At 39.5% G+C, this 25,368-nt stretch overlaps 1 protein-coding gene across 6 annotated transcripts in view; it reads left to right on the forward strand.

Annotated features, from left to right (window-relative positions):
- Positions 1–1,793: 1,793 nt before the first annotated feature.
- The window catches only part of prrx1b (paired related homeobox 1b), a 29,454-nt gene continuing 5,879 nt past the window's right edge, over positions 1,794–25,368 (forward strand). For 3 of the 6 annotated variants that reach the window (XM_034712045.1, XM_034712054.1, XM_034712059.1), the window contains exons 1-3: positions 9,499–9,853; positions 16,857–17,032; positions 23,316–23,497. In XM_034712045.1, coding sequence (XP_034567936.1) covers positions 9,607–9,853; positions 16,857–17,032; positions 23,316–23,497 — 605 coding nt within the window. In that variant the 5' untranslated portion in view covers positions 9,499–9,606. Of the gene's footprint in view, positions 2,066–6,386; positions 6,521–7,799; positions 7,849–8,652; positions 8,735–9,498; positions 9,854–16,856; positions 17,033–23,315; positions 23,498–25,368 lie in introns of those variants that run through there. The other 3 variants (XM_034712066.1, XM_034712083.1, XM_034712074.1) reach the window with 3 other exon arrangements.

A 25,368-nucleotide genomic window follows, 5' to 3' on the forward strand; every position in this document is an offset into this window, starting at 1 on the left:
GAATATAAAATGAGCCAAACCTTCCGACTGAACCGAAGCCCAACAACGTCAGACCACTAACCGATTAATCGATTGATTGACTGGTGTATGTCACGTGTCCAAACTTTGAGCTTTAGCCTCCTCTCGCGGTTTTTGGGGGTTTGTAATGATGTGCATTAATTTCACACGGCCTCTCACTCTCTCTGTCACGCGCGCGCGCGTGTGTGTATGTGCGTGCGTGCACGTGTGTGTGTGTATAAACTGCAGTGTTTTAATCAGGAGCAGATTGGTGTTTTATGTCTGAACAGCACGAGCGTTTACAGTCAGAGCAGTGGATACACTGACGACAAATTATCTTATACTTAAATTGTTTATTATTGGTCCCAAAAAAATATTTGTCAAGACAGATCTATAAAAATGTTACAATATTGTGCAATAAATAAGTTGAGATTTAGCTCAGTGAATAACAGCGCAACATTTACACGTGCCATGTGTGCATGGGAGATTCACTCTCTTTTTTACTAATACATTTTTAAAAGTATGATGATGTTCCTTATCAAACAAATGTGTTTGGATAATTTTCTTTAATATATTTCATGTAAGAAAAGACACTTAAAGCAGCATAAATGAAGGATGAAATATGTTAAACAGTGAGTAGGCCTAATATAATTTAGTAGCTTAATTAACATTGTAAGTGCATAAGCATTTTATCATAGGCACAAATCTGCGTAGAAAATGTCAATTTGTTAAACTGATGGGCATTTTTTTTAAACTGGCACGTTCAAATGCACCTTAAATAAATAAATAAATAAATAAATTAGGAGTAAAACCTGTTTTCTGGACTTTTAATTTTAATTTTATGTCCAAAAGTGAGCTGGTGTTACCATAATATTTAAAATAAAGGTGCATGTCATTTCCTGCTGGGAACATTCTACATGCCCCCCTCTGGCCCTCAGAAAGGCCCATACCGTGGGGTCAGGGAAGGGGGGTAAATAGGTACAATCTTATAGTTTGACAGAAACGTACTCTCACTTCTGTCTCTATTTGTTACACTCATAACAGAATAAGTTTAACCTGGGTGCATTTCAGCTGCTTCTTCCTGAGCTTCCTTAAGAGAGTTTTCAGTTACTTTAAGGATTTAAACATTTAACAAAACGCTGCAACACATATGTGTAATTATCACCCACTATAAGTAAAACTCGTGCATTCAAAAGTCAACTGAAGTAAGTGTAAAATTACGCAAAATATACCCAAAAGTTGGAGTATTTATTCTGCAGAATGTTTCCTGTCAGTCTTATCATATTATTTATTTTAACTACTCTACATGCTGTTGGGTCGTTTGCTGTAATCTAAAACAGTTCATCATGTTTTATTGACTGATCACATGTTCTGTGTGTAAAATCTGCAAAGTAACAACAGCTGTAATGCGGAGGAATAAAAAGTTAACCCTCTAAAATGTGGTTAAATACAAGTAAACAAAGGCATGAAATAAATATAAGGAGGTCATAATTTTAATTAAGCAGTAGCCGAACGCGGACACACTTCAGAGCACCGAAAATCTAAAGCTTTATATTCATAACACTTCATTGTTGTGTTGACTGTTTACTGAGAAGCACAAGATAAAACTCGTGTTTCCTCCAACAGGTCATACAATTTCTCCGGTTCCGTTTTGATCCAGACTCCTCTGCCCCCTGTGAGCACTGTAATCAGAGTGTGTGTCTTTGTGTGTGCGTGTGCGTGTGTGTGCGTGTGTGCATGTGCGTGTGTGTGTGTGCGTGTGTGTGTGTGTGTATTATTTGCAACTCGCTCCCTGCAAGAGTCCCGGTGCAGCGCTGCAATCAGCGCAGCGCACAGGGAGCGTGTCTGCAGCGCGTGCTCCTCTGCTCAGGAAGTCAGGAGTCAACGAGGAGGCCATTCAACTCCAATTAAGGAAATCAGACCGGACAGGGGCCAAAGCTCCGCTCCAATCAGCACCAGAGGTCATCGGGCAGCGGCGGCGGCCCGGGACCTTCATCATCATCATCATCGTCGTCCTCTTCGGCCTGAGGACAGGACTGCACCGAGGGACTGAGCTCACACAGAGAAAGTAAACAAATACAAACACATTAACATGGTGATGAAAATTAAACTTGGATGCGTCATTTTGATTGGCAGGCCTGGTGAGAAATAATCAAGTCAAGTCATACATTTAAAACTTAACTTTAAATATAATCAGATTTGAATACCCTGCATTACTGCACCATAAACACTGATGCACTGAGAGCTTTTAAATGAGGTTCTATGTGTGTTTCTCATTTCAGTAAACACAGGGTTGTATGCTGTCTTATGACCATAATCACATGTTTTATAATTGATCTGCAGACAGGCAGCATGATTAGTGCAGTAGTTAAGATTTCCACTTTATAACTTTGTCTATTAGAGGTAATGAGTCATTTCAGACAGATGAACACTCTGAGATGGGGTGTAATGAAAAAAAAAACTGTCCACCTATATGGCTATAAAAAAATCTCTGTAAACAAGTAGTTTTATGATCATGTTTAAACATCTGATGAAGAGTTGACTTGTTGGACATATATATTTATCAATTTTGAAATAATCTCAATCTCAGTCAAACAAATGAGAAAAAGTGCATTAACTGCTCTGCTCACTCTTTACAGTGACAGTAAAAATAATGCGAGTAATTCTGCAATTCTACACGGTGGTTTATGTCGCATTAATGCAGGATGCTTTGTGAGTTTCTGTAGTTATCACTAGATTACAGATAATCAAATTAGCCAGAGTCTCCCGCTGACACACACCTGTTCTTTTACAAATATGTTTTCTGGGTTGTAATGAAACTTGTCATGTTTGAACATAAATAGATACATAAATACAATTATTTAAATATATATAAGTTTGGAAGGGTGGCTAACTTGATATTAATTCATGTTGAAAGTAACTGAGTTAACACAACTTCACTGATTATTGACTGAGCCACAACAACTGATCACAAATAGTCATAGTGACCTGAAATCAACGAGCAATTAAAGAAACAGCCTGCATTTATTGTAAAGTAAATCATTATGTGCTGTGCATTATTTACACATCATTTATGTTCATACAATGTACTGTAGCTGCAGCTACCAGGAAAAATATAGCAGAGGAAAAAAAGTGCAGTGTCCAAAACCAGAAATACTGAGATTACACTTTATTATATTCATATTTATTTACACTCTACAATCAGTTTAAAATTTCTCTTCAACCATAAAAAGTTGGCATGTCTGAGATATTAGCACTAAAATAAAGATTAATGCATAAAAATAGCATCATTGTGTGATATGAAGAGATCTCAGTCTGTCAGATGAATTAGTACACAACATGCTTCTGAAATGTCATAAAGTACTGAAACTAAGAGCTATCACCTGTTTCACTATAAACAACCTGTTCTTTTATAACAGGCACAAATATCATGCACTCTTTCAAGCGTTCACCAGCTCGCTCACTCGTCCTCATTAAGCTCCACTCGGCTCTCAGAGGGTCAGCAGGTTCCTGTGAGTTCAGCACCGCTCAGGTACCACCCACAAACCCCTCAGAACCAGTACAGACCATAATGATCCCAGTTCAGCTCCCCGTTAGTCCCTGCATGAGTCAACGTTTTTACAGTTCCAAGACTTCAGTTCCAAACCAGTCCAGAGAAGCTCTGCTTTCGTTTATGATGATTCCAGTATTTAGTCGATTATTACTCCAGGATCAGTTGGAGAGATTTATGTGGTGCACTTTATCTAAATGTAAGAACCTTTAAGCGCCCAGAACCTGCTGTCAGACTCAGACTTACGAGTGTAACTCTGATCACACACTGCTGCTTTAGATGTGGACGTTAAAAACACTCGTAATACTTTGTTACAGGAAAGAAACTGAACTTTAATGCTTTATTACAAAATCACATGCAAATGGTTCAATTTAGAAACACAGGACAACGTGCTGATCTGTGTGCATATACTCATGCATGCTTTTTAGCTTCATGTCCTACATTATTTTTATGATCATGCTGCATACAGTGAGAATATTCAGCCGTTCCAGTTTCTCCTGAATCACTGCAGTCTGTGAGGCAGCTGTGCATGTTTTTATTTTGTGCATTCAAACACTGAAATTATGTTTCTCCCTGCAGATTGATGTGATTATTGATGTTATGATGGCCCTCTGTTTTCTAATAAGCAGAAACATCAGTGCAGAACTAGAATCAGCAGAATGAGCAGTGCTGCAGGATGCATTGAGATTCTGATGTACGTTTTGGAAATGCTGCATGTGAAAGTCTTCCATTTAAAATCTTTATTAACTGTAAATACTGAAGTATTCGCATCAATGCATCGTGTAATCTGCAGCAGATGAAAAAATGAAAATGTGTACTTTACTCTTGAATTATACAGTAAACTGGAGAAGAAGAATAAAAGTGCAAATTATGTTATTGGGGTCAGAAGAAGAGTAAAAGCTCAACAAATATTAAATAAAGTTGCAGCAAATTTAAATGACTTTCATTCACAGCTTCACCATTCAAGACTCAGGATTAGAAACACATCAGCTACAAAATATCCAACAAGCTGCAAGATTTGATCCAGAATTTAGGACAAAATGGTCACGTAGCGCTGAGAATCCTCCTCACAGTCAGCTCATGTTTATCAATCTAATGTGTGTATTTCATCTTAAATCAGACACAAAGTTCTAAAGGACAGATCCACGTTAGTTTCTCTTTCCGTGTTTCTGTTTTTACATTTATATTCTATGAGTATTTATGACCTCTCTTTGTCTCTGGGCAGGGAAAGGCTTGCGCTGCAGGAGTTGTAAAGAGAAAAAGCAACCAGGGACGCTCTGATTGCACTGTATGCATTTTAATCTCATGTTCCTCTCAGTTCCTCAGCCATATTCAGATTCTGTCAAATTCCTCCAACATAAATCCATAATTTCTGCCTTTATGAGGAGAGTCTGAATGTATGACTAAATCTTTAGAAGTTCATCCTGAAGATGAATATGTAATCTACCAATTAATGCGCTGTAATATCCTCTGCTTTTGTCATTATTCTAATTGTTAATTCATGTATTTCTAATAGAAATGTTTGCATGTTTATCTGATTGTTATCCTGCAGCTTTGTTGATTTTGAAAGTGCCTCACAAATAATCCAACTAGACTTGATTTCATTGTGTTTGAATATGAGTTCATGTTTGAGTAATTTAATGATACTCAGATGTTTGTAGCACATAAACTCAACAGACATTCTGTTTACTGCTAAATATTTATCATCTTTCAGTTGGAGTTAGAGATTTCTTTTCAGGTTCAGTTAATAAAACATGAACATTATGTAGATCTTTAAACAACAGACAAGCACAAAAAGCTGCCAGTACTTTGGAGGTACCAGAGAAAAGCACTGCAACTTTATAAACTTGAAGAAAAGGGAATTATTGTCTCTCTGAAATCAACCCCAATTACAAGTCTGTTCCTCCTCCTGATGCGCCTGAGCCAGTTTCATTCTCCTCCTCGACCACTGCCTGCTAACGTCAGCTCTGCAGGATGGCGTTTTCCTCTCAGAGATGTTTGGACGTTTCCATTCGCCACAGACAAACTGTAGCAGCCCGAGCAAACAGGCCACTTTCACATCGAGTCTGAACAAAGCCGAGGGGCCCTGCAGGAGAAGACTGAGAGTCTGAGACGCGGGGAGGCCTTTTTTTCTCCTTCTTTTTCTGCCCTAGCTGGCACCAGAAAGGACTTGTAGGCAGGAAAAGAGAATCTGGAGGGAAAACTAATGATGAAAAAGTCTACTCTATCCCTGCGCCTTCATTAAATACATGGAAAGAACGAGAGAGCAACATCTGGATTCAATCCCTTCGTCCCTTTGATGGCATCAAGTATTATTTTCCCAGATCAGGGGGCTTGAAGCTATGGGATGTCTATGGCAACTCGGAGCCCAGAGTCCACTGCTGCCATCTGAACACATGAACTCCCCCCCTCTAAAAAAACCCTCCCCCACATCACCTCAAACATCCAACTCCTCCAATCCAACTCCACTAGATGAAACACTGAGGTGGAAAGTAGCTTGGTTAAAGTTTAAAAGCACTTCTCCCACAAGTCAGAGCGTCTCTTTACTGCATTGATCTTACAGCTGGAGGTGTTGGTTTCTTTGCAGATTCAGTTTGTACATTTTGGACGATTATGACCCTCTCACATGTCATGATTGTTGTAGTTGAATCACCAAGCGATTTTCCTCCTCCAATGTGTTTCTTTGAAGTGTTTTCTAAGAGTTCAGAGTATCCAGAATTTCACTCAAATCTGAAATGTTCTCTAGAAATGTCTTCACAGCTCTGTGAGGCCTCACTTTGTCCACGTTTGGAAAGTCTGTTCTATTTTCTGTCTTTTCTCTCCCTTCTTGAAATGACAGTATGAAAATCCCCCGAAGTCTCCAGTTTGGTTTGGGGGACTTCCCAGACAGTCCAGTCTCTAATCCAGCTCTGATTAGCTGAGCGTCTACCTGCAGATCAGACACCTGTGAGAAGTAAAGCGGCCAATTTAGCTGTAAGTTTACATCTGAAGAGCTGCAGGGGCTCATTTTAAACAAAATGTACCACTTAATCTCTGCAGGGTGGTGATGACTAACAGACCAGAATTATATAGATGTTTCAAGCATCAACACAATGAAACCGGGAATATTTTAGTCTGATATCCACTCTTCTTGTTGCAAAAGTTTGGTCTCCACCCTCCCTTTAGTTAAAAAAAATACCTTAATGAAATACTCATCCGGCTAATGTCTGTTAAACAGAAAGCTGAGACAAAACTTTAACTTCATTTAAAAGGCTGCTGAGGGAAGAGTTAGGAACTGGTTTGAGGACGCCTCTTTAACTCAGAGAAAGAAGTATCATCATTTAAGATACGTCGATGCATTTACTTACATTCGGATTATATCTTCATTTTGGCTCCAACTATTAACATAAAGAGGAACTTAAGAGGTAAAAGCACCCAGACACAGACTTAACCATTCCAAATAATATATGTTATATTATTGAACCATTATTGTAGGAGCTGTGTTTGTTTTTAGTATTGAGTCGTGTATTTAGTTTACAAGTACTAGTCAGTATGAGTTGTTTGATTTTTCTGGATGTTTTCATTGTTCTGATTAGATTGTTCGGGAAACTTTTTGCTAGTTATACTTTTATGCATATCAAATTTTTGCATGATCAGTATTTTTATGTAGTTTGGTAATTCGGTAACACTTGGTGCTCCTGATAATACATAGGTAAGTAGGGAGTTAGAGGACCAGCGTGCACCGGGGTGGCCTATGTTGTGTTTTTTAAACCACCATAAGAAAGGCAGCAGCAGCAGCAGTGGTTTTCTTTGTTCTTCTGTTTGCTCTCTTGCTTAGGAGACAATATAACGTAAGAAACGTCAAGACATCAGTGGCCTTTTGATTATGTTTGATTGAAACTTGATTTTCAGTTTTCAGACAAATGGTCACTGCAGTTGTTGTTTCCACTAAAGTTTTTATCACTTCAACATTTCAGCTGGTAAAGCTGAAGCTTATTTTGATGACTTTACTGGAAGCTCGTTTTTTTTGCAAAGGTTATGAATCAGCGATTAGATCAGTTTGTTTCATAACAGTTTATTATAGTTTATGTATTTATATATACTTTTAACACATCTGACCAGCAGGTATCTAATAAATGAAGTGCAGTAGACAATACAATCAAAGCAATTAGTGCTGTGGTTGGAAGTGAGTTTTTTTTTAATCCAAGCTTGTTCAGAGATGAATGTGCAGCTTTAAATGTCATCAACAAAAATCTTGTTTCTCTCTATTCAGGCTTGGAGGCGCAACACCTGAACTGTCTGCATCAGAAGTTCCAATAAAGGTCAGTTTTTACCTTTGTGTGAACTCAGCATGTTTTATGGTTGTTTCCACAATTTCAGGGAAGGAAATGTGCCTTAATTGAACTCAGACCTTTTACTGCACTAAGATTATTTAGCTACCCAATATGCTCTTTAAACCATCTGAACAAACACTGATATGATTTGACACGCTAGCTCTTTGTGTGAACAGCCTTCGCCAGGCCGCTGTGATGCAACTGGTTTTCAGATGCAGCCCCTGAACTGGGACATGCCATATTAAATCTAATTCTGATTTTGGCTGGCTGAAAACAGCCATTAAACGACAGCATTGTTGGAAAAAATTAGTGGCAGACTCCTCAGAGAGTCTTAAAGAACAACCAAACACTAGAAAAGATGTTTTCAGGTTCAATGGTACATGTCAACCAAGGGTAGCCCCGCCCTAACTCCTCCCCTGCCTCAAATTTGGCCATAATTGACTAAATGAACATCATGCTGTATTGATGAAGACTTGAAACTAAAGATTGAGATCATAAACCTTTTCTTAATGAGGGAATAAATCCGCCGAGAGGGAGGACCATGTGTCTCATAGACCTCTATACAATCCTACTTTGTATCGTAATCATAGAAAACACAACCTGTTGGCCAGCAGGAGTAACGCAGGTTGAAGGTTCTGTATACTGATAGGCCAAGCCCGTTTCTTTCTTTTACAAATTTTCTTACGTTTACGTTTTGTAGTTTCCAATTGTGACTCGATTTTGTCTTCACTTAAGATAACGGATTTATTATTTAAAGTTTTGCCCTCTGCCCTCATGACATCTCCGCTTCAGCTCCTGTGGGCAGGTCTGTGGGTACACTGGCTGGCACGGGTTAGAGCTGATTTATTTGGTGGCAGACCGCAGGACACTCTGAGTGAGTTTATCAACACACACATGCAGCGATAACAGCGGCGTGTCCCCCTGCACCCACACACACACCCACCAAACACACTCATTAGGCTGTGAGGTTTGCCAGCCAAGGCAACAAAAACAGGCCAAACCCGAGTGTTGATGGTGCTGATGGGGATGTTTCTGGGAGAGAGAGGGAGGAGGGAGCTCTCAGTGGGGGCCTGTGAAACGTCACTCACAACATGAAGGCATTGCCACGTAATTAGAGTGAGAGAGAGTGAGAGAGTGAGTGTGTGTGAGAGAGAGAGAGAGAGAGAGAGAGAGAGAGAGAGAGAGAGAGAGAGAGAGAGAGAGAGAGAGAGACTACAGGGTGTGTAGCCTGGAGGTGCGGCAGTAACGTCCTGCCTCCTCGCGCCTAGCTGCCGCTGAGCAAGCTTTGCGCACACACGGAGCTTTGCGCATCTGGTCGCCATCATCATCATCCTCAGCAGCAGATTTTGCTGCCCAGAAGTGACTCAGACAGGGTGGAAAGAGAGCTTCTAATTCTTCTTCTTCTCAGAGGACTTCTCTCGCGCTCAGGCAGCAGGACGAGCTGAAATACTCTACATTTTGTTTGCGCGCGCCGCTGGATGGATTGGCTTTTGGAAGTTTGATCTGGAAAAAACAGGCGAGGAGAAAACTCTGCTGAAGTTTGTCTGAGTCATCCGTGGCCGATCTGGATGTGAACAAGCCCGCCTTCTGCTCGGAAGACCCGGGTCTCTCTCTCTATTTTGCTCTCGGAGGCGCTGCTGCTTGTGCGCCCTGCATGCACGGAGGAACTTTTCGCCTCACTTTTCTTGTTTTTTTCTCTCTCTTCTTCTTGCCGCTCCGTTTTCCCCGCTGCTCCCCTCTTGCGTCATGACTTCTAGCTATGCACATGTAATGGACAGGCAAGCCACGATATCAAACCGCCTGGAGAGTCCGATCACGTCTAACCTGGACAACCTGCAAGCCAAAAAGAACTTCTCGGTCAGCCACCTGTTGGATCTGGAAGAAGCCGGGGAAATGGTGGGCAGCCAGGCTGACGAGAGCGTCGGGGAGGCGGGGAGGAATATGCTGGAGTCCCCGGGGCTGACCAGCGGGAGCGACACGACCCAGCAGGAGAGTAAGTGAAACGCAGACCTTCAGGATTCTGGAGCTGAGTGGAAAAGTTCAAAATCTAGTTTTAAACTCATCAGAAGAAAATTAAAATCCCCCCTCCTCCTCCTCCTCCTCCTCCTCGCTGGGTGCAGATGTGAGAATCTCACGCTATCAGGCTCGATCTCTGGAAAATCTCACCCAAAAGTAGTCTTAATGACAGGCTGAAAGTCATTTGTTTTCATCATGTTCTGGCGTGTGTCCGCGTGCTGAGCACATGAATGGAGCTCCGCGGAAAGCAGCCGCGTGCATGGAAGGAATCCTTTAGTGAGTTTTGGCAATGCATCATCCCTGACGGCCTCCCCCTCAAAAGGGCCATTAATTTACCATTAACACTTTGATGTCAGTGAGGTATGGTGATGTTGGTGGACATGGTCAGTGGGGGAACCTTACGAGACAAACTCAGGGGTCATAAATCTCTTTTCACTTGAGCTAAATGAGGCCACGTTTAGTGTCCGCTCTGGGTTTTGATCTTTTTTATTTCAAGGACTGAGTTCAAATTAATCGACATTTATTCAAGAGTGGGTCACATGATGACTTTGCCACGTGTGTTAAAGATGGATGATCAAAATTTGTTGAACTATTTCTAATTAAAATCAATTCCATTTTTTCCTGCCTCCTCGGAGCGTGCGCAAAAATTAGGCCGAGTTCAGTGAGCCAACAAGGGGGAACTGATCAGTGAGACTCCGGTAAGGTCGAAATGATGATCCGGGCTTATATCTCCACTTTCACTGCAGTGAATAAAAGCCGGGTTGCGTTGTTGGAAGTTGCCTCAAACTTAGATAAACTCGCCGCAAAAAACCCGCAGCTCGCTCCATTGAGAGAGTAAATAAACTATCCCTCCCTTCTCCTCCTCCTCCTCCTCCTCCACCTCTTCTTCTCCTCTCAGTGCCGTTGATGGCTTTAATGAGTGTTTTTGTTATTTTTTAAAGGCTAAAAATCGGTGTGAGAAATATGCAGGAGGAAGTGGCTCGGGTCAGGTCGTTAATTCTCGGTTATTTTCGACCTGTCAAACACTTTCACAAAACCGGAGCGTGACCATTTGTCACAATTAGCGCGCGCGTCTTCGCTGCAACAATGAACGGAATCAAATATCACAGAAAAAAAAACAGCATCTCATCAGGTCAGGTTTGGTTTGGAGGAGAGTCAGAGACATGCCGATTAATTAAGGTTAAACAGTAAGGTATAGGAAATGATGATTAATTTAATAAGTGACACATTTGTGCTGTTTTATTATTATAGATTCACCACATGCTTCCAAATATTCAAAGAGAAAAGATCCAGTGTTGTTACCTTTTAATGCCACATTGTATTTTTCCACAATACTGAAATTAACGTGTAAACAACATCTGTTGTCTTTAAACTGTTTGATAATTACTCAGTATTTTTAACCAAACACACAATGGAAGTAAAAACAATTAGGCAAAATACCACAGGAACATTTTAATTGTTGATTATTTTTTTAAGAGCTTGTCTTACTCTATTTATCTATCTAATTATGTTGGCAGGAACACAAACTGACTAATAGCTGTTAATGAGATCAGTGTGATTTCACGTGTTGGCCTCGCTGGCAGCTGCAGGAGAACGATGAGGAGGATGAAGATGAGGATGAGGATGAGGATGGCGTTGATAAACTGTTTTATGTTGACTTGAAACCGTTTCACCGAGGCTGGTCCTCCCGGAGAAAACAAAGGAGATGTTTTACGTTTGACGTATTTTGTTGTAGCACTCGACGTAAAACTTCAGGGACGATGAGCGTCATAAAGTCAGGGTTTAATCTCAATTAACTTCTGATAAAATATACATATATATATACTAAACGTGTAAATTATACGAGAGTATTTCACGGACCAGATAAAAATGTCCGTCAATTCCAGAACTGGCCTTCCTACACAGAGCTAAATGATAGGACATACATCCTATATATTCAAAAATGAATACTATCCTATTTACTGAGGACAGACAAGAGGAAACAGAAAGTGTTTTAATTTCTGCCATTAGTTTTTAGCACATTGCACATGTCTCTCCCTCCATCGGGACCAGCAACTGCTTTACAAAAATAAAACTTTTAACAAGGATGGTAACCTAAATTGAATAAAATTCATATTAAAATAGAATTTACATTTGTACAGGTATTGCCTGGCTATGTGTTAAAAAAATAAATGACAGTAACAACAGTAATATCTATAGGCTACAACAATAATGCACAAAGTAATAAATTAAATATTGATATAACAGGCTATTGCTTATTATAGGTGGAAGTACTAATAGGCCTCTAAAGGTATACAGCTTTAACTTTTTGGTATCAACACCAACACCAAAAGAAACATCTGCACCTAATCAATAATAAATCATCATATTTGTTGTAATAAACGTCATAAATCATGCTGTTGAATTGACTCTAAAGCACTCTTAAAAGTCAGTCATTCTTAAACTCAGCACACATGTCATATTTATGATTTAATAACTAATTAAAATAAGCATGAATCTCCTCACAGCTGCCTCCTCTTCATACAGTCTAATGACATGCGTCATGATTTTCGATTGAACCTCGTGCCTGTAAAGCGGCTGTTTTTAGAGAGGGGGAGAAAGTATGCGCGGTCTCTGGTGCGGCAGCCTTCAGCGTTTACAGCCGAGCTTTACTGGGTCTGAGTCCTCTGCAAACATCCTCTGCATGCAGCCCGCTTCACCAGAGAAAACCCAAACTGTGCGGACAATAAACTCTGAGAGGAAACAGGGCGGAGAGACGTGAGAGTGTGAGGGGAGATTTTGGGAGGAAAAAACGGTGTTAATGTTCCACCATGAGCTTTCAGAAGAGCTTGGACTCACAATACGATAACGCTACACCTTGAGAGGTGGCTTTATCACAGGTCTGAGCACACAGAGCAAAGATTTTTACCTTTCTTTAATTATTTTCTGCTTTATTCAGAGAGGACACTTTGGGATCTTAAGGCGTAACTTAGTTTCTGCATGTAGCAAAATGCAAGTAGACGTAATGTTGAATAAATTAACACGTAAAAGTAAGAATATACAACCTTAAGACCTCAATTCAAGTATTTTTTTTAGCAGATATAAGCTTCATTAAAACGTGTTTACTATATTTTAATTATTATAACACAGGATCAGAAAGAGAAACTTAAATAGTCAAAAAATGTATTTGCAGAGTCAGAGAGAGCAAGAGAAAGATGGAAAATTACCTGTAAACTAAATAATTTATTAATTTTTCTTGATATAAAACTTTTACAATAAAAAGAAAAAATGCAAAACAAAATATAAAGAACAAAAACATACAGATTTGTTTTTAAAAGTCTCCGTCTGGATGAATCGAATTGAAGAATTTACTTTAAGTATGTTTTGAGAAATTAAAAAAAGATAATAATTATATCATCTGCATAAAGTGAATCAATCATATCAATGATCTTTCAACATTTTACGGCCATCACTGTAGCACTATAATGATAAACCTCTTGAGGTGAAATATACAGATTTAGTTTTTGATTGTATTCTCTTTAGTCTGCCGCGTTGTACACAATTTTATCTGCAGTGACACTCTGACTCAAGACCTGGATTTAAATCAGGAAGATCACAAAATGATCGGTCATGAGAGTGAGGAATTCTTTCCTTTAATCTTCTCTGGTCAAACTTTGAGTGTGTTAAAAAAGCAGGAGAGATCACTTTTTAGTCAAACAGCTGTCAAAGTAAAGTATTTGAAATAAACACAGTAACAGATATTTGTTTGAGCGCTCTCTCTGAGTGGATACTTTAACCTGGTTAACAGATTAACAGATTAACTGTCAGTTTGCTCTCAGCTGGCTCCTGATTGGATCAAACTGCAGGGGGTAAGGAGGTGGGGGTCTAATTAGACAACAGGGTGTGTGTGTGTGTGTGTGTGTGTGTGTGTGTGTGTGTGTGTGTGTGTGTGTGTGTGTGTGTGTGTGTGTGTGTGTGTGTGTGTGTGTGTGAAATTGTTATTCATGTGAATATTTACCAATTTGGCTGTAATGAAAGCCCCCAAAAATTGAAATTATAACCCATTTTCTTCACGTTTTTTAGATCAGAGAGCTTCTTTATTGGTGAAAAAACTGAAATTGTTTTAGACTTCCTGGGCATTTTTTAAAAATGAAGTTGAATCAATAACCGAGAAAAAGTTGTATTATTTGAGACTAAAGTTTCGATGATTAAAACTGTAATATTATTCATTGTTAGATCATATCTAAAGTCTTTCTTTCATGGACATGATTCATGGTAGTTGAAATTTTCTAAATCCTCTAATTTTCACCTGACAGTGATTCATGGAGGATTCACATCAGTCACTGAAGTTTAAGGATCATGAAAAAAATACTTCCAAATGTTTAAATAATTCTAAAGTAAAGAAAAATTCAACAATGAATCAGACCAGTTTCTGATTTTATGCATACACGACTGTTCTGCATCAGAATCTACTTTTAATTAGAGACAAAACATGAATCTAGAATCAGAATCAGGTGTATTGTCAAATACGCTCACACACACTTTGTCTCTGTGTTTTTGATGCATGAAACAAAGAATAGAAAAGTAGAAATCATGTGAGCAGCAGTACTCGTACTGTCCACCTGAATCAGATGAGATAAACTCTGTGACAGATTTCTTCTATTTGTAAATGCACTGGTGATGAACCTGAACATTCCTGGCTGAGCTGTAGTCAGTTAACTTGTCATTGTAGAGTCAGATTGGAGCTTAAGTTTCTGATCAGATTAATGAATGGGGTGTGTGTGACTGCATGACAGCAAACCTGTTGATGAATTAGGTTTATTCACAATTATCCTAAAAGGATAATGTCACATGCTATATTTCTGCTGCATGCTAACATCCACATTCTACCTCCACCGCTGACTTTTTTACATGCAAACAAAGGACACTTAGACCAAAATATTCAACTTCAGACAACACGAAAGTAGGCATTGCAAAAGGCCCAAAAAAAGGAAGACAAAACATTTTTTCCACCTTGCTGATTGTCTTAAAGTCGCCATGATGCAAAACATTTATTTTTATATTTTTGCAAGAGTTTGATATTTTTTTTTATTTTACCTGGTTTTTTTTATGTTCAGTGTAAAATCTGTTAAAATTAGTTCACTCGAAAAAACAATTTCCTCTGAAAGTCTCAGAGCACTTAAATACGAAGTTATCGCCCACCTGCTTCTTTGTGTGTGTGTGTGTGTGTGTGTGTGTGTGTGTGTGTGTGTGTGTGTGTGTGTGTGTGTGTGTGTGTGTGTGTGTAATTAGGCAGGAGCATGATGATCACAGTCTTTCTCCACCGTGTGAAAGTGTTATTTTGCGGTCTTGTTGTGGAGCCACAAACACCAACACTGATTTTTCCGGCTGCACAGTTAGAGCTCGTTCACGGAGCAGGGAAGGTGAAACAAATCATAATTCATCTCTGACAGAGAGGGTCTGTTTCATTAAATTTGGTTTATTTTTTAAGTATTTGTTTGATACAGTACAGAAAGCAAGGGATGGGTTCTGAATACAGATCTTTATCCGTCCTTGCAGGTGGTTGCCCTGGTTTCATATCTGATATTTCGGCCTCTACACCAAAGCATTGGAGGTCGATGTTACTGCATCTCTGGTGCCTATAACAATCCAAGCTGGCATACAATAATTCAACTGTGATATAATTTTCCAGCAGCTGAAACAAAGACTGGCAAGTGTTTCTGGAAAAGATGTCACTGCAGAGTTATTTTTCCGTTGCATTTTCCACAACAGTGAAGACGGCTCTTATCTCTTTAAAATTTTGCTGAATTTACACAAAGCAACAAAAGACTGCTTTTTTATTTTCACTGCTTTCTTTTAAAATAAGAAATACGACCTGTGAAATTTCAACATGCTTCAGGTGTTTACAGGTTAACAGTTTATGTGTAGAAACATTGATTGAAATGTAATCTTGGAATCCAGACATAATGCACGGGATAAAGTATAGTGGGCGGGTGGTTACGTGGATTAGAATCCTGACAGGATGAGCAGGACCCTGAGGTGAAGCAGAGGGGTCTCGTCAGCTATACATAATCCCATTTATTTACCTGGCTGCCAGCTTAAGACTTAACAACTTGACACAAAATATTGAGTTGACATTAAACTAATCATGTTCATTTATGTTAAAGCAAAAACATTAGCGTTTTTCTGTTGGTGTTTTGAGCTCATGTATGAAATGACGGCAACACCTGATGAAGGTCTTCTATCCTACAGCTCTAAAAGTCTCTTGTCCATTTCTCCTTAACTAGTCCTGTGACTCTGCCAAAGCTCACACTGTGATCTGATAGCATTTGCTTCGTGTCTGTTTTCTTCAGTTGGCTCTGTCACTCAGTTCCTCGTCTCCTTTAACCTTTCCCCTCCCCTCTCCCCTGTTTAACCCTCAAAGTGTTGTGCTCTCCAAATAAATAAAAAATAATATCAACAAGATTTTCCGTATTGTTTACAAATTAAGAATACTAAGGTAAGCTAATATTTCTGCCACAGTGTCAACAGGCAGAGGTGAAATGAGCCGGACTCCTTAGCGTGGATTGATATGATTTGATTTGGAGTGCATGATCAGGCTGTTTAACCTCTAACTCCTGCATCGTTTCTCAGGATGCACTCTCCTATTTTCAGTGCTTCTCATTTCTGTGTTTTAAAAAATCTGCCTCTGAAAAACGACATTTCAAATGATTATAAGACATCTTTTATTGAACTGTAAGACCAAAACAACAATTTATCACATGTTAAGTCATGGGGTTCCTTGATAACTTGGATGACAGTCAGTGTTGATGTGCAGCTCTGTTGATATTTCATGTTCTGATGGAGGCACAAACAGAGCAGCCTGCAGCAGCAACAGAAGCAGGAGATTTATTTATTATTAAAACTTGATGTGCTCTGACACAAAGCTTCAAAACTCTCCCCCAGCAGAGTGACCTTACCTCTAACATCACTCCTTCTTCTTCTTCTTCTTCTTCTTGCAGATGAACAGATGAACACAGAGGAGAAGAAGAAGAGGAAGCAGCGCAGGAACAGGACCACCTTCAACAGCAGCCAGCTGCAGGCTCTGGAGAGAGTGTTTGAGAGGACCCACTACCCCGACGCCTTCGTCAGGGAGGACCTGGCCCGCCGCGTCAACCTCACTGAGGCCAGAGTCCAGGTACGAACAGGGACCGACCTCTGTCCTTAAAAAATAAAAGCCCTGATTCTCCAAAGTTTGAGGGTTTTCCCATCAGAAGCTGGGATTTATCGAACAGGTTCATCGTATAATCAAAGGCTAAAACTGCTGTAAAAGTCACCAGACTGCAAAGTATTCCCAGTTATAAAGACACTCACATACACTCGCTGCATCCCAATGAACATCAAGAGTGGTTCTTTGGATTTTTAGCCACCCTGTGGGACTTGTTAAAGAGTCAGTTTCAAACTAGGCCTCATTTCTGGGGTTCCAAAAGACTGTTTGGGTTGGCAGAAGCAAAACTGGAACATAAACAACATGCTCAGATTATTATTCTAAGTGTCTGACAACAAAGCAGAGAGAAATCCACTTTCTTTAGAAGAGTAAAGATCCTTTTCTCAAACGCGAAACAGTTCCTAAAGCGCTCCTTTCCATCGCTTTTTATTCCCCGCTGCCTTGATCAGGGAGTTTGTTCCTGTTGCTGTGCATTTCACAAATATTGAGTCTGATTTTAACTGAGCATTTAAAATCTTTAAGTCTCGAGATAATTTGAAACAATCTAACGGATCAAAGCTGCAAAACCAGCAGCTCCTTTGTCCTACGAGGTAAAATTAAGGATTTGTCAATGGAGTTTGGTGGCTTTTAAGACAGTGATTTAACAGCTATAAAAATTTTTTTTAGATCTCTCTCTCTCTCTCTGGGGACCCTTTCTGTAATGCTGTCAGACACTTTGTATAACAATCTGAGTCTGTAAGGGACAAAAACAAGAACTTTCAGAGGACACGCAGTGATGCGTTTGCAGGATTGTGTTTATCGACTGCTGGCATCAAAGTAATTCCAACACGTTTTCTACCTCAAAAATAAGTAAAATCAGGGTCCAGTTTTAAAAATCCCCAAACATTTAAAGATTGAATCCTCAAGACTCAAAATTGAATTTGTGAAATGATGAATTTGTTTGTATTTCCCGCTAAAGAAGCAGAGCAGCCTGGTCTCCCCATCTGTTTGCTCTTCCACTGACAGATTAAGTTAATAATCCTACTTAGTGGCTACTCGTTATCAGCTCTGATTAACCGCCACGTTGGGATGTCACACTGTGGCTTTGCAGAGATAAGAACCTGTCAAAACCTTCTATCAGCCTCACGGGGTCTCTTCAGTAACTACAGAGAGTTTGGAGTCTGTGAGCAGTTTGTAGACTCCCCAAAGGACTGCATGTGATCACTAAAGTGGATGTAATGACGTCTAATTTCCTCTGAGGTTTACAGATCAGTGATAAACTGAAAATGTGTTCCACACATGAGGGCTGCAGCAGAACAGGAGCTGAATATGATGCAGTAATTGTCCAAATGACATCAGATTAACTAATCTAATCAATCAAAGAAACGAGGGAAATATCTTTATTCATTTATGCTTTAAAAGCAGCTTAATTTTTACTGAGACTTGACTCTGTGACGCTGAACACTGAGGTGCGCGTTGAACCTTAAAATACAAAGACAAAACACTCCTTCTTATCTCTGGATATCTGCCCTTCACTGCTGTGTTTGATCATTATCTTATGCAGAACAGTGGTTTACAATTTTTTCATTCTGCTGTGTTTACCAGTAGGAACATACAAAGTTCTAACTAATAATTAAAGCCAGCTAACTTAGCGAAAAAGCTTTTCTAAGTAGATATGAAGAGTTCATTTGCAAAAACAGATAACTCACTTTTAAAATATTAAAAAAAAAAAATCTAAAAGCATACTTTTTGTATTATTAGCTCTAGGTATTATCATTATCAATCAACTGAAGTTGAGTGGCTTTTACTGAGTCAAAATGACATTACTAATTAGAGGCATCTTTAAAATGTAACTATTAAAAATCTATTAAAAAGAAATATGTTTTTTGAAAATCTATAAGAACAGAGTTCTCTGATTTTGCAAATGAACTCTTCATATATACCCTCATATTCTTAAGAAGAAATAAACAGCCTTACAACAATGTGTCTCTGATCTTTAGTAAATTGAATAACCAGGTGTTGCCTTTCAGCCTAAGTGTATGCAAACGAGGGAAAAGTAAAGAAAAGTTAAAACAGTAAAAGTATTTGAATTAATCATGAAATAATTTGCATAAATCAGTCAGTTAAACTGCTAAAAGTTGAAATGTGATTGATTAAAGTGCTGGAAATGTTAGTCATAATAATGATGTTAAACACCGCCCTGTTTAATATCCATGAATATTATCACATTTATCAAACACAGGCTGATTTTACCCTGACAAGCTGCTGGGTACATCAGACGATAAAGCTTGGGAAACATCAATCTGAACAATGAGAAGTGACTCATCGTTCAGGCGTTCAGACACACTTAATGTAATGTCCCAAGTCAGATTACAGCCTGTTACACTCCTCTTTCTCTGGAAGAGTTCATTGTGGCTACTTCTAGGTAACTACAGTCAAGGAAGAAAACACAAAATATGAAAACCAGTGTGCCAAAAATCTGTTGAAAATCAGAAGTTTGTCAGCTGATGTTGCACTGTTTCTTTTACAAAATCACTCCGTCCATGCTCTGTCTACAACATCTCCATCACTTACAAATAAATAGGGAGGAAAAAAGACTCAAAGCTTCTATTCGGTATTGCTAAGTTGCCTTTTAGCACCACGTTCTTCATGTTTTCATTTTCTCGAGGCTACGTCCTTCTTCTTTTAAACTTTAAATTAGCTCAAAAAAAAAAATGTGAGGTCAGAGTGTTATTCACCTGATCCACTATTGTATAGTTTCTGTCTTTGCTTTTAAAAAACTCTGAACAGAACAAAAAGGAAGATCCAGCTAAGATGATAAATTATGCTAAATCTGCACCAGAGGTTTACAAAGATGTGTCTAAATCAAGAGGTGAAAATAAAAGCTTTACATCCACTGCTTCAACAATTGAGCTTGTGTTTAAAGCTCTAAATCTGGATTAAATAAGTTATATGCAAAAAATAAGAAGAACAATGAAAATTTAGCACTCATAATCCTACATGGCGGATACACGTAGCACCAAATATACTGAATCAGGGTAACATCCGGTCAGGCTGGATACTTCCTCACCAAGCTCTAAATCCGCTGCTGAAACCCTAATTCATGCTTTTATATCCTCACGACTCGACTACTGTAATAGCCTCCTGTATGGTCTTCCCTCCTCCCATCTACAAAAACTACAATACGTACAGAACTCTGCTGCCCGGCTACTCACCCACTCCCGCTCCAGAGACCACATCACCCCTGTCCTTCAACAGCTCCACTGGCTCCCTGTAAAACAGCGATCCATTTCAAGATCCTGCTCACCACGTACAAATCCCTCAATAACCTGGCCCCCCCATACCTCACTGACCTTCTCCAGTACTACCACCCCTCCCGCCGCCTCCGATCCTCTGACTCCAACCTCCTCACTCCCATTACTAAATCCAAGCACCGTACCTTGGGGGACCGGGCCTTTGCCATAGCCGCCCCCACCCTCTGGAACTCTCTCCCCCCACACATCCATGCTTCTGACTCACTTCATTCATTTAAGAAACAGTTAAAAACTTACCTTTTCAAACAGGCATTCCCCACACATTAATTATTCCACCTCTTCCCTTGTCGTCTGCTTGTCTTATATGTCTTTATTGTATTTATTTATTTATTGTCTCTCTTGTAAAGCGTCTTTGAGTTCTTGAAAAGCGCTATATAAAACTTAGGTATTATTATTATTATAACTAGGCTGCATTTGTGTAATCCGAAAGTCTTTCTTGTACAGCTCAAAGACAATACACTTTGCAGAGATCTCAAGAAAACTGCAGCTTTAAGCTAGTTTTAAAAAACAGTGATTGATTGTTCTGAAGTCTCTTAAGAGATCAAATGCACATGATCTGTACTAGTTAGTAAGTCCAACTGGTTATGCAGCTATCCCCTGAATGCAGACAAGCCATGTTCTGCATAAAGTGTATTTTTGTATGTTGCTGCTGAAATAAAATAGAGTATCTTGTGTTTTACTGCAGATTAATATGCATCTTTAAAGCTTTAAGGAGTGTTTCAGTCCACCGTCTCGCAGTGAGAGTGTTTGTTCTGCGGGTAGAGTTAGTGGAAAAGAGGAAATGGTGATGTTGGAGGCGGAGAGGCAACACATCTGTGATTAATGTGAAGCAGAGCGCCATGCAGAAATCCTTTGATAAAAGAGACTTTAGGCTCATTCCTGAGGCCGTGCGTCAGTGGACAGAGAGCCCCCCCTCCCATCCCTCCATCCCGACAACCCGCAGCTTCTAATAATGGATTTGATTTCACAGCGAGGAACAACGTTAGCACCCCCAAGTCCGATCATCATCTGTTTAGCAAAGAGAGAAAGAAGAGGGGGTGTTTGTTCTCAGGGAGAGGAGGGGCGAGAAAGGGGTACAAGGCGAGGAAAAGATGAGGGATGTGTGAGTTTAGAGGATCACCAGGAACAGCTTCTTTTTGATTTGGTTTTTGATCTGTCTTTATTGTGACTTTACATAATGTCGAAAAAGCAGGCATGACGTCAGACAGTGTTCACATGTGCTGGTAAAACACAACCAGGAACATGGTCTGTTGAGGGTACCTTGAAACGGATGCTTTACAGATGATACTGTAACAGGAGGTCAAAGTAAGGCTGTGACAAAGTCTCTGATTTTGCAGAACTGGGGATGATATTTCCATGATAATGCATGGAAAATGTTGCATAACTTTTCATAAAATATCATCCAATGATTGTATGAGGATACATTAAACTGTGTGACACGGTTGAAGAGTGGTTTAAGAACGCTCCATGCACAGAGGCTAAAGTCCTCGTTGCAGCGGCCATTACTTTGACTCCTGACCATTTGCTGCATGTCTTCCCCAACTCTCTACTCCACACACTTAATGTCTTTCTTCAGCTGTCTTATCCATTAAAGGGAAAAAAATGACTCAAAAAATAACTTTAGAAACAAAAACAAATGAACAACACATCTTCAGTCATGTCATATTTTGAATTTACGGAGCAAAGAACAACTTTTCAAGCATCCAAAAGGTTCCTTCTGTGTTTGCATAAATACCTTCAAGAGAGCTGCAGTATTCAATATCTTGCTAGATTTATTATTCTGTGATTCTGTTTGTGTGTCAAAGCTGAAGGATAAAACTAAAAATAAATAGCCGTTTGCAGAAGCAGATTTTTTAAAGTAATGACTTAAACAACAGGTTGCTAGAGCTCAAATAATTAGAATTATTATTAAGTGCTGCAAATTCTGACTACAGCCCTAAAGCAGGAACTTTTTGAGGTGTGAAATAAGGTACCGTGACCTTAATCTAGAGCAGAGCCAGTGTTTGTGTGTGTGTGTGTGTGTGTGTGTGTGTGTGTGTGTGTGTGTGTGTGTGTGTGTGTGTGTGTGTGTGTGTGTGTGTGTGTGTGTATGTGTATGTGTGTGTGTGTGTGTGTGTGTGTGTGTTGGAGGTAGGTTGCATCACAAACCATAGTTTAAAAAGTTAAAAAAGGAGGGAGTGTTGTACAAACAAACAGTATATCATAAAAGCAGAATAAAATACTAACACCAATTTAAAGACAGCAGGAGAAAAAAGCTGAGAAATAGAACTGTTTTATAAACATGTAGTTTACTGAACTCTTCATTGAAGCTCATCATTTCTATTCTAAAGACTGAACACAGAAACACGCTGATTCGCTAAGAGCACAACATTTGCACAATTGCAGAGCAGATAGTGTGAGAGAACATTGTTTCATATAAACACAGAAAAACTTTCACTTCCCCCCTCACGCATCGTGATTATAACGCTTAACAAAGCCCTAAACAAAATGGGACGGAGTTAAAAAAAACAAACAATTGATCTGTGGATTTAGCAACGAACAAAACTTCATCCAGTGCAGTGCTAGAAAACAAAGATGCAGCTTTTTAGTCATATTTTCTGTAAACTGTTAACAGGTCATGAACAAAAACCCCTTTATCAACCTGCAATATAAACTCAGACTCTTAAAACAACAAAATTAAAACTTCAGATTGATCTTGATTTGCAGATCAATGAGAATGAATATTTCTAAGGACCATGTGGGACAACACAACATCAGCAGTGGGCTGGTTTTCATAATCTGCACCTCTCTGTCAAACAGAAAGATTTTAGATTCTTTTAAATCCTCCTTAATCATTCTGGATCTAAACATTTAGAGCTGGGCTTGTATGAGGATTCTGTAATTTTTGTAGCATCCAAAGTGAAGTTAACCCACTCTTTACGTCACATCGTTCACCCGTCATGTTTCCTCTTTGCTCCCAGGTTTGGTTTCAGAACAGGAGAGCGAAGTTTCGCAGGAACGAGCGTGCCATGCTGGCCAGCAAAAACGCCTCGCTCCTTAAGTCGTATTCAGGAGATGTGACGGCAGTGGAGCAGCCCATCGTCCCACGTCCCGCACCGCGCCCAAATGACTACCTGTCCTGGGGCAGCGCTGCTCCCTACAGGTAAAATTTATCCTGATTTCTCACCTTTACAGTCACATGACAACAAACCCACCCCCCACACACTGATATGTCTCTGTACTAACATCTAACTCTGAAGATCTGCCGCACAGAGAGGAAGGAAGAGCTCAAAGTATTTATGTCTCAGGGCATGCTGCCGCCTTAGAAATATAATTTATGAGTTCTACAAAGGAGTGAAAATTTGAAAAACTGCTGCAATAATGCACTTTGGGATTGAAATACAAGGAAATGGCCCCATTTTTTAGATTTTCTGAGGCCGGATGTGGTCGAGGGCAAATGTGAAGCCAAAAGAGAAAGGCATGGGCATCTCCAGGGAAGAGTGTACGCCTTACAGGCGCTCTCGCCAGGCAGACCTTTGCGTCCCCTCAGCACTGGGGGTCTGAAACAGCTATTATCTGAACCTCCTGTCAATGTAAGTCAAAGCAACAGTGAACCACTTCCTCTTAGTGCAGGTTGGGTCATGACTGTGTAGCTGTCTTTTCAAAGTAAAAGCCATCTTATGCTTACACTGATTGGTGCCAGTTTTTGCTGTCTTGTTTTGAAATATCACAGAGGTCCAGACCTTGTGACCTCATATCTCACTACAGCCATGAGTGTAAACATTAGGTCTGTTACCTGGTGAAAACCTGCTAACTTACCTTTAATATAACAAAGGTAAAGAAACAGAGAAGTAAAGCAAGATTAAGTAATGAAAGACAGAGGAAAGAAGGAATGAGAGAGGGGAAGCAAAACTGAAATATGACAGGAGATAATCATTTCTAAAAAGGACAGTGAACAAAAGAGGGAAGAAGTAAAGAAGTCAAAGAGACAACTAAAGAAACAATACTGGAAAGGGGAGTGAAGATAGAATAGAGGAGGGGAAGTACAGAATTTATAAAGACAGAATAAAAAGAGACACCCAAAAACAAGGGGAGCAGGAAAAAAAACACGAAAGAGGGAGGAAGGAGTGTAATGAGGAGTGAAGAAAGGAGAGATTTCATTAAGTAAAGACAAAGGAAAAGAGGAGACAGGGGAAAATAAATGACAGCAGAAAGTAAAGAAAAAATAAGTGATTTATATAACATTTATAATAATTTGAATATGTTGAGAAGTAGAGTTTTTAAAACTCAGAGAAAGTATGATTGCAGCAATGTTTCGGTCTGCAGAACTTTTTGTCTCCTCTCTGCTGCAGAACATTAAATCACATCAAGTGTCTCCAGTTTAAGAAGCATGAGCTGAGACCGCAATAACCACATGTTAACACCACCCTAACACACACACACACACACACACACACACACACACACACACACACACACACACACACACACACACACACACACACACACACACACAAACACTGGCTCTGCTCTGTGTTATTGTTTCATTTCCTCCCCCTCCTCTACCTGCACATTCTGTTCATAGTTCCTCTGAACGTCTTCATCTCCTCTTATCCACCTGGACTCACACTGATGAGCTGCAGCTCAACATGAAGCTCTTTTTTTTTTTATTTAATATAACTTTATCGACACAATGCTATGTTAACAACAACAGATAAACAGGGTAAAAGAAAGTTTGAGGACTAGTCTGTGGACCGTGTAAATGTCTACATAAACCCTCAAGACTTCTTCTCTGTGACTCTCAGCTCAAACCTCTTCAGTCCCTTTGAGATTATTTATCTTTAAATCCCCTCTAAAGTATTTTGCTTCATGTTTAAGACCTGGAATCACTTGTTACAGCAGATCATACGAATAGAAAAATTAAATCTTGTAATCAGGTGATTGATGTAGAAAAATACAGGAGGCAAAAAATATTAAAAATGGATGACAGAAAAAGTAACAGTCAAACTTACTCTGCACACTGTTTACACGTCT

This window comes from Notolabrus celidotus, chromosome 2 (genome assembly GCF_009762535.1).
Source record: "Notolabrus celidotus isolate fNotCel1 chromosome 2, fNotCel1.pri, whole genome shotgun sequence".
Lineage (NCBI taxonomy): Eukaryota > Metazoa > Chordata > Actinopteri > Labriformes > Labridae > Notolabrus > Notolabrus celidotus.